The following is a 10,774-nucleotide window of genomic DNA, read 5'->3' as shown; positions in this document are numbered from 1 at the left end:
AGATAAAATATTTTTATTCTTAACAATAATCTTGTTGAATCTTTGATAATCTATACATATCTGCAATGATCCATCTTTTTTCTTCACAAATAAGATAAAGGCTTCTAGTGGAGATTTTGAATGGCAAATGAAATTTTTAGTCAAATTTTCATCAATTTACTTCTTGAATTCAACCAACTCATTTTGCAATAAATTTTAGATTGGTCCAAATCGCAATTAAGCTCCTTCTTCAAAATCAATTGAGCAATTATAAGAATGATGCTTTGAAAGAATATCAGCATTATTCTTTTCAAAAACATCTTAATAATCTTGATATTGGCTTAGAATGAAACTATTGTTAATAAATTTCTTTTTAAAATCTTATTTTGAATCCATAGCATTTTTGATATCCAATAGAACTAAAAACTCCCATGTACCATGATTTCTCAAAGAATCAAGTTCTTCTTTCATGGTATGATTCTACTTCTTCCTAAAGGATGAACTCATGGCTTACTCAAAAAATTTCTAATTCTATCTATTTGTTAGCGTGAACAACATCTACTATTTCAATTGGCAAATCATAATTTCTTCAAAAAAAATTGTTGTTATTTTTGTAAAGTATGTAATATATCTTACTATTAATTATAATATTTTTTGAATCAATTCCACCTATGTTATGACGTCTTGGTGGTAGAACTTAAGTAATTACCTTTACTTCTAATTAATGTAATTCCACTACATTCATTGATTTAGAGCTTGTATTAACACCAAACATTTTTTTACTAGATCCTTTATGGACTTTTGATCCAAAGGCTTGAAGTTTAGGTATTTTCCATCTATCCAAATATTAAAGACCAAACTAACCAAGCTTGTTTTTATGATTCTCATTTCTACCACTCTTATCTTATAGAGTCATTGGTTTATCAAAATCTTCATCTTTGTCATCAAGGAAAACCACATCTTCATTGAAAATCATCTTTTTTTCCTGAAGTAGAAAAATCTTGTATAATTTTATCACATCCAAATATTCAACAAAGTTATTCTTTTTTTCCTTTGCAACAAGCTTTTGACACTTCTCCATTAGTATGTGATACCAAGTAGGACAATCAAAATGACAAGCATATTCAACAAAAGATTTTTCACCAAAAAAAATTTAATGTAGTGTCTTACAACTAAGTATTACAAGTAGAAGGTGATTGCCAGTCTAAGTCATATACTTGGTAGAAACACCTAATATCAACAATCCAACTTAACATTGTCTAAAAATATTTGTATTGCTTCAAAGATGGTCTACATTATTTGTCCTACCATGCCAACGATCTCATTTCAATAATCATTAAAATAATCATGTGTCAAATGCCTTCAACCTTAAAGTGCAAACCTAATTAATGTTTGAAGAATTTAGTGCCTTGATTAATAACAAAAGTTTTCATCTTTCTATTGGTTTTCTTCTATGTCTTTGCTTCATAGGTATTGTAAGTAATATGCACATGGTCTTTAGTCTAAAAAAATACAAGACTATAATAACCAAAGTATTTGACATTTCATACAAGTAATCATTTGGTGCTACTAAAATTAGTTGAATAAAAATAACCAAGATCAAACACTACTACAATATACTTATGCTTATAGGAAAAAAAAATTCTATAAGCCTTACCAACAATGTATAATTGCCATGTAGATACTTTATCACCCTTGATCTTCAATCCTTTGACATTGTTCACTTGCTTTGTCTCTTAGATCATATGCATTGAATCATATATTAATGCTCAATATCATCCAAATTAAGCAAGAATATTGAAAGTTTTCAACCTCCTCAATCAAAAGGTCAATTTTCAATGTTCTATCAAATATATTGAAGTGATGTGAACAATGAACAATGAACATTTGCACCACCAACAATTACACATATGTGGATCTATGCTAAAGTCATCAACTTCACCTTTCAATTGCCTCATAACCCAACAAATTTTTTATTCCATTAACAATTGAATGTCCATCATACCACATAGATAATCGATTACAGTTAAAGACTAGGTTTACACGTTCCTTTCAAATCCTGATCCATTCTTGTCATTTTGATTATTAATGGAAGTAGACTCTTTTGTTACAATATTCTAAGTACAAGTTGGAAATTTTACTCCAGAGGGATTTCCCCTCAAAACTATGGTTATGCTATTCAAGGCCACTATTCTCCCATCGAACAGTAGAATATGTACCACAAGAGCAAATAAAACATCCGTCTTCAACTCTCCCCTAATTACAAAAGCTTCAAAATGCATGGCATTATGTATAAAGCTCTCCATGATGCACCCTGATCAGTTGAAATGCCTCGAAGTAATCTTTTCAGTGTAAATGACACTCGGCTGATTCTCTTATCAAGCAGGCCCTCCATCAGGAAATCCTTCCAGCACATTGTGATTCTACAACTACTTGAGTACTAACCTGCTCAGAGGAAAATAATCAGGTAACAAGAGATGCAGAGGGTCCCAATTCACCAGCAACAGAGGAGGCATCCTTCATCCTACTTGATGAAGGCCAAATTTGTGAAGCCAGAATTGGGTGTAGTTTGAAAGATTCACTTATAAGTCATCCTTCAGCCCCAGCTCATCATCAAGAAAGTCATCACTTTCAAACAATTTGATAAATCGTGCTTGCTGCATCTCCCTTTGTTTCCGACGCCATCCGCTATAAGCAACAAAGGCGAACCCTCCCAGTGATAATAGTGCAAATACAACAATCACAGCTATTAACTCATGACCATGGCTCTTCTCCTTTTTCTCAGGACCACTGTCGGGTTCACCTGCTTCCACTTCTTCGGATGCCACCACATCTGACAGAACACCATCCCAAATTCAATTAGCAGAACTCTACCTCGGGATCATTTTTCATTCTCAACAACAAAGGAACTACCTTAAAAGTTACAAATAACGGCAGCTCCTCATACGATCAGTATTATCTGGAATATCGTCCTAGTATTATGTGATGACAGTAGAAGAAACTAGACTGGATGCCAGTATCAAAGGCTGTTGAACTTACTGCAGGTTGGGCATGTGAACGTGAGGTTAAACTCATTTTCTTTAAAACGATGATAAAGCCCATCTGGACTTGGTGTGAAATTCAATGGACAAAGCTCCCATTGATCAAATACGTCATCTGACTTAAACGTATCCTTCTCGAAAATTCCGCAGCGCTTGCATTTCTTTCCTACCAATCTTGTGAGAGGCTGCAAAAATAGCTCAAGCCAACACGGGTCATAATCGTATACACAACATAATCCGTCCATATAGAAGTCTCTTCACATAACAAATGTCACTCTTGTAAGCTAAAGCAGTTGAGGTTTGAACGTCTCGCCCTTCAAGAAATCACAGCGTGAATGGACTGTGATCAGTATCACTTTTGTTCTTGCCTGTTAGGAAGTAAACAATTTAGTATAGTCAATCATTTTCTTCGACATCCAAACGTGAGTAGTACGCTACCTGCCAAGATTCCTCTCCCAGGAAAGTATAAAGTTGATCCTTCGCTCTAACATCAGGCAAGTCCACCCTGTCTTCGCCCTGACATTGGAAATACACGTTAGGTTTTTGTCCAAACCATTCGTGCGTATTAAAGATTGTTAACGACTGTAATGTAACGTTCCCATCTGCGGCAGCACCTGTAGAAGAAAATCAGAGTATTGAAGTTAGGAAGTTGTTGAGCCGAAGATGGAATTGTCAACATCAAATGCACAGCTGTCTAAACCAATCGTGTTAGATAAATGAATCTTGAAGGAAACTATATGCGGCACTTAATGGAGAGCAAATCAAATGTCTATAGAAACACACAAAAACGAATCCAAACACTTCAAAATTGTAAAAAATCCTACATATGAAAACCGTGAAATCTCCCTCCTGAAGTTTCAAAAATCGGAACACACTCCGAGAAGCTTACAAATAACGCGCTATCGACCGTGTCACGCCACGAGACCCAAATGACCGACTAACCATCGTGTAATCCACACAAAGCTTTAAAATGTATGACAGGACCTTAAATTTGTTCACATCAGATAATTTGCACTACACGTTTGCACACGAACACTCAGCTTCCAGTATCAACTTACGTCGTATGTACTAACCCTAACATTCATGAACCACCTCGTATTTCCTCACTGAAAAAGTACACAGCCTTTCCACCACTCCAAATCGATACAAACAATCCTACTCGTGAGATGTTAAGAATTTCCGAAGGATCTGGACTCTGCATACAAAATTCACGTAGATCCTAGACTCCATTAACCTAACAAGCCAATTGAGACCTCCACAATATATATATATATATATATATATATATATATAATCAAAAAATCAAAATTCAAAAATTACAAAAAAAAAGGTAGATCAACTAACAAACGCACATCGCTAACATGAAGAACAGGAGAAACACCAGCGGAGAGGCGCATCGGGACCATAAGTAACCTCGACTCTAAACGAGGTTCCTTCAAAGGGGTCACAAACACAAGAGTTTGGTGCCCACCGACCAAAGCGAAAAAGACATCATCGCAAGGGATAGAAGAGCATTACCGGAAGCGGCGAGCAACGTCAAGATGCACAGAGGCAGAAGAGTGCGGTACCATCCCATCGACATCGCCGGCAATTGTGAAGCAAACTCGCGATTGAGTCGCAGCAGCAACAGCAGGATATGATCTTCATCGTTCAGCAATAAGTCTCAAGAATACATGGCCACTCTGATTAGTAGGAATAATTTTCAATGACCCCCTCCCTTCTCCTACCCCTATCTATACCCGCTTAGATACCCTCCACCATATACCCAGGTGGCCTACCACCGAGATCCTTGACTCGGTTCCCCAACCTGGAACCACCATTGTTTAGTTGCGTTGCTCGGTGACAGGCCATCTTCAATGTTTTGTCTTTAGTATGAAACTTTGTTGTGTTCAAAAATGTTTTGTTGATACTAGCATTAGTCATTCATTAATCATCATAATTAATGATGATTGAAATTAATGTCACATCAAATTAAAAAAAATTAAATGTCCAGTTACTAGTTTGTAAAATAAAATAAATAAATATCAGGTACAATTATTTTAAACAGTTTTTGTCAATTTAAGTAGGCAGTTAGGACCTTAAAGCAATATTTAAATTATGACACATGTTTTTTTTTGTTTATTTTACTTTATTTTTTATCTTATTATAGAGATACAAATCCATATCAACGAGAAAAGGTAAAGGATCAATGGATTAAGAATTGTAAGAGGAACAAGTTATTGGATTAAAAATAATTATAAATACAAGATTAGTAACAAGATACTTGGATTGTTTCAAAACTTCAGTTTGTAAGTTTGAGATATTTAATGTTTTGTTATTTTAATTATGACGCAGCAATTTGATCTTGTAGAAATTTCAAAGGGAAATTCTAATAATCAAAGAATATTTAAAAGTCAAAAAATCTTTGTGAAAACTTCTAAATTAATTGACTAGGTCTTGATTAGTTATAAAAGCTTCTAGAAGACTATAGAAGATTCACAAAAACATTTGGACAACAATAGAAGATTTTGGAATCTTAAAGAATTTTTTTTTGAAGAGTCTTAGGTTTTTGACCATTTATGGAAAGTTTTACAAAACATTTGTAAGGTTTTTAAATATTTCAAAATATTTTATAAAATGCTTTATATTATAACTTGTATATTTATACCACCTCAATTGTGAGTAGTTTTATATGTTTGTGGATTATAAAAGAAAAACCATAGATTCACCAAGGTATCATTATTTTTATATACTTACTAAATCTGTATGATATACCTTTCTTTTACCTTAGCAAAATACAAGTGATTTTTTTAAAAAGTTTAGAACTTAAATTATAAAACTAAGATGTTTCTCTTTATATTTAAATTCAAATCTAATAATATTTTTCTATAAAAAGATTTATAATAAGTTAATAAAATATTATATATATATATATATATATATATTCATATATATTTTATTATTTTTAAAGAATAAAGAAAAAATAATATAAAGAATAATTTTTTTTGAATATATCAAGTTTAAAATTTTTATTGTAAAAATATCCAAAATATAAAAAGAAAAATATATGTTTTATAAAAATTAAGAAAAAAAAATACTAAAAAAAATAATGATTATATTTTTCTTTTAAATCTTTTACTTGTTAAGGACATGAATCTTGAAAGAACTAAAAACTCAATACACTCTTATATAACTCAAAAAGAATAGATATTCACTCAAAACTAATATAGTATTGAAATTAGAATGGCTATTGCCAAAGAAAAGAAGATTAGAAAATCTTGAAATAAGACTAAGTACTCAAAAGGAATTTAGAAGAGTGAAGTAGGCTTCATTCTTGCCTCCATATATATTATCTAATTAAAAGTTATGTAGTGACGTTTTATAGGACCTTTAATACGTGTCCAACTTGTGAGACATATGTCTAACTTGTAAGACAAGTTTTTTTTATATGCACCATGTAGTTAGCTTGTACCACAAGATTTTAAGACATGAGATACATAGCCAATTTGTTGGCAAAGTTTCCAGCCTATCAATCAACACATCTAAGAAGCTTTTCCATAAGATAATATCAAATCTAGCTACATTAATCTTCTATTTAATACTTCTTATCTAGGTAAATATGTATGTCTGTGATATTACCTCTCTTTTAAGGATAAGTTCTACAAGGAGTGGCAATCATATGTTGAGAAAGTCGAAGATGTGGCAAATTATATTTGCTACATTTTTTAATCTTTGTTTTCTTTAAAGGTAGTTGATAAGTCCTATCAACTATTAATAATGTCCCATTTTAAGATAAAAAGACCACCCTATTATTCGATTATTATTGAGGCCTTTGTAATTCTTTCAAATAAACCATTTGAAATATCGTCAAAGGTGGTTCTTAACTCGAATAATATCACCAAGCATTAAGAGTCTCTTTTAAGGTTGTGATATCAAATACATTGTATCTCACCATCTATTCAAGAAAGTACATATTATTCTTAAGGGTCTTCATCTCTATTGTATCATCTTGAAGATTAAGACAATTGCAATGTCTTGTCTAGTGACTTAGCAGATAATAGCTCTCGAGTTGAATCTACTAATTATTGATATTTCATCTCATTAGTGCCACAAATACATAGAAACTACAAATAAGGATAGAAGATAGAATACAATCTCTTTTAAATTGTAATTCTTTTATAGAAAAGTTTTGCTATCTTTTGTCTTTATTTGGATGGATGTTGTCAATAAAAAGCATTAACTTTATTTGCTACATTTGTAATATTTTTTATTGGCTGCCATGTGTTTTTATTAATATCCTATTTGTATCAATAAACAGAATATTCTAATATATTTTGGTGCCACCTTGTGTGAAAGATAAGAACTTAATGAAAGTAAATAAAAAAATATAAAAAAATAGAAATAAAAAATATGCATATTAAAAAGAAATTAGAATGGCTACTGCAAAAAGACAAAGAAACTAGAGACTCTTAAATCTAGACTAGAAGCAAGAAAAGAATTGATAAGAGTGAAGAGGGCTTCATTCTTGCATCTATGTATACTATCTAACTAGGAGCTATATGGCAATATTCTATAGGACCTCTAATATGTGTTGACTTTGCAAAATACATGTTTTAGCTTATAAGGCAAGTTTTCTATATGTGAACCATATAATTAGCTTGTTCTTCAAGCTACCAATATATGTGTCACATGGCCAATTTTTTGACTATGTTTTTAACTTAAAAATTAATTATAGACACCTACAAAGTCAAAGCAACATCTATAAAGCTTCTAAGAAGCTTCTAAAGAATATATTATAGAATTAACTTATTTTTACTTATTTTTATTTAATCATATAGATAATTATTAGTTTACATGTATATGTCCATGATATTAGTCCTTCTTCTAGGGACGATTTCTATAAAGAGCGATCATCATATATTGAAAAAATCTAAGATGTAATAAATTATATTTGCGACATACTCTGATCTTTACTCTCTTTGAAGATGGTTGATAGGACCTCTTAACCATCAATAGTGTCCCATACTAAGGCAAGAAGATCACCCAATTATTTAATTATTATTCATGCCTTCATAACTTCCTTCAAATAAAACATTGAAAACATCGTCAAGAGTTGTTTCTACCTTTAGTAAAATCACCAAACATTGAGAGCCCTTCCAAGGTCGTGGTATCAATCGCATTGTATCTTGCCATCTATTCAATGAAAAAAATATCATTCTTGAAGATCTTCATCTTGATTGTATCATCTTGAAGGTTGTGACAATCATAATGCCTCGTCTAAAAAGTCAACAAATAAAGGTTTTTGAGTCAAATTTGTTGGTTTTTGATTCTCTATTTTTTTAATGTTATAAATATATAAAAATATTAAATAAAGATAGAAAGTAGAATACAATCTTTCATAGACCTTGTTTCTTTTATAGCAAAGACTTATTATTCTTCATCTTGATTTTGATAGATATCATCAATAAAAAGCTTCCATTATCTTTATTATATTTAGAAGATTCTTTATTAGCTTCTATGTGCATTCACTAATATCATATCTGTGCTAATCGATAAGATATTTCAATTTATTTTGGCATTGCCTTAAGTCTAAAACTTCTTCTACTTTGAACTCTTCATTATTTTTTACTTCTATAAGAGGAGGTAGAACTTGTCTTCTTCTTGGTATGTTCATAGTCTTGTATGGTTCAAAAAAAAACACATGGAAGATAAGATAGATCTTCATTACCTCCAATAGATATAATCGATGAATAAGTAGATTGATTTCTCCACAAATAAGAAAAGATCCAAGCTTGCGATAGTCTAACTTATCACAAAGATGAGTAGACTTGATATTACAACAAAATAACCATACCTTGTCACCTACATTAAATCATGGTTGTTCCTTTCAATAGGCATTCACATTGATCTTTTGTTATTCTTGAACTTCTTTTAGTTGCACCTTCATTGTTGCATGTAGCTATGACAAATGATTTGCCAAACCTTTTGCCATAGGATTATCAACTTTTAAAAAGTTAAAAGTATCAAATTATTAATGGTAATCATAATTGATAAAAAAAATATTTTTTGCATAGAAGAATGCATTGTATTATTATAAGCAAACTCTGCCAATGGCAAAAAGGTTCTCCAATCATCTTGTTGATAATTGATGGTTCACCTTAAGTATTGTTCCAAAATTTAGTTTACGCACTCTATCTGTCCATCAGTTTGAGGATGAAAGGCCAAAGAAAGCTTTATGTCAATCTTTAGAATCTTAAAAAAAGTTCTCCAAAATCTTAATACAAATTGAGTCTACTTATCTGATTTAATATCTTTTTTCAATCCACAATATCAATAGATATTGTCAAAAAAAAAACTTAGCAATTTCTTCATGTGTGATAGATTTTATACATAATACAAAATGTGCCATTTTGATAAAAATGATCTACTATCACAAATATAGAATCACACAATTTTGAAACTAGAAGATCCGTAATAAAATCCATAAAAATTGAAGACCATGGTTGTTGTAGAATAGGTAATGGCTGAAGAAGTCCATAAGATCGATGACAAGGTATTTTTAACCTTGAACAAATGTCACATGATTAAACAAAGTCTTTTATAGCCTTCTACATTTGCAGCTACTAAAAATCTCTAGATATTAGCTTCAAAGTCTTGTTATATTTAAAATATCCTATTACTACAAAGTCATGATGTACTTGAAGAAGACATAAATATGCTTCTATTTTTGGTATATATGGACATCCTTCGAAATAGAATAGGTTGTTCTTGAACTTAAACTTAGAAGTATCACAAGACTTAAAAGAAGTATTATTGATATCATGAATAAGAAGATCAGAGGACATATTTGATTGAATTCATTTGAAAAAAGTTGAATCAACAATCAATATTGATTTCATTACTCAAAGATGAAATTATTTTGGCTTCTATAAAATTATTCTTTGTTGATTAAAAGATGTATCTCCTTCTTTAGATATAAGATAAGAATATCTAGAAAGGGCATTGCACAAATTTTATTATTTTTTTGCTCGATAAGTGATATTGAACTCAAATCTTAATAAAGATATGCTCCAATAAGCCTAGAAATAATTCAAAACATGAGCTGATATGAAATACTTGAGGTTCTTTTGATCCATATATATAGTAACTAAATTGAAAGTATCTTCTAGATAATTATGTTATTCTTAAAAAGAATCCACAATTATAAGAAGGTCTTTGTTGTAGATCTCATAATTAATCTCGATTGCTAAAATTTTTTTGGAATGAAAAGCTATTGGCTAAAGTTTATCATCTATTCCCATTTGTGATAATATAGCATCCAAAGCAAAGTCTAATACATTTGTTTCCATAAAGAATGTCTTAGAGAAGTCAATGTGATACAAGATTGGTGCAAAAACCAAGTCTATCTTTAAAGCTTCAAATGCTATTTTTGCTTCTTGATTCTATTGAAGTTTTTCTTTACAAGTCAAACATATAAGTAGAGTTGCAATTTGAGAGAAGTCCTTCATAAAGATTCAATAGTAGTTGGCAAATTCCAAAATACATTTGACATCTCAAACTATTTTTGGGATTTTCTAATCCATAATAGTTTGAATTTTTTTAAGATCCATCATAAGTCCATCATTTGAAATGATGTAACCTAAGAAATCAACTTAAGTAGTGTAGAATATACACTTTTCTATCTTGGCATAGAGTCTCACATCTCTTAATTTTTGTAAGACACAACGAACATAGAGTTCATGTTCTCTTGTATTTTCAAAATAGATCCAGATGTT

The 10,774-nt window shown here is 30.9% G+C and overlaps 1 protein-coding gene across 1 annotated transcript; it reads right to left on the bottom strand.

Moving 5' to 3' along the window:
- Positions 1-2,025: 2,025 nt before the first annotated feature.
- LOC112293752 (uncharacterized) lies at positions 2,026-4,665 on the bottom strand. Its single transcript, XM_024543558.3, has 4 exons — positions 4,539-4,665; positions 3,459-3,634; positions 3,019-3,205; positions 2,026-2,812 (listed from the first exon to the last, which is right to left on the bottom strand). Exons 1-4 carry the CDS (start codon positions 4,600-4,602, stop codon positions 2,562-2,564), a joined length of 678 nt encoding a protein of 225 aa, XP_024399326.1. The 5' UTR covers positions 4,603-4,665; the 3' UTR covers positions 2,026-2,561.
- Between the last annotated feature and the right edge of the window lie 6,109 nt (positions 4,666-10,774).

Source organism: Physcomitrium patens, chromosome 2, assembly GCF_059467195.1.
Source record: "Physcomitrium patens ecotype Gransden chromosome 2, ASM5946719v1, whole genome shotgun sequence".
In the NCBI taxonomy this organism is placed as follows: Eukaryota; Viridiplantae; Streptophyta; class Bryopsida; order Funariales; family Funariaceae; genus Physcomitrium; species Physcomitrium patens.
Note: the sequence above shows the minus strand (reverse complement) of the source record. Positions and strands in the feature narration are given on the sequence as shown.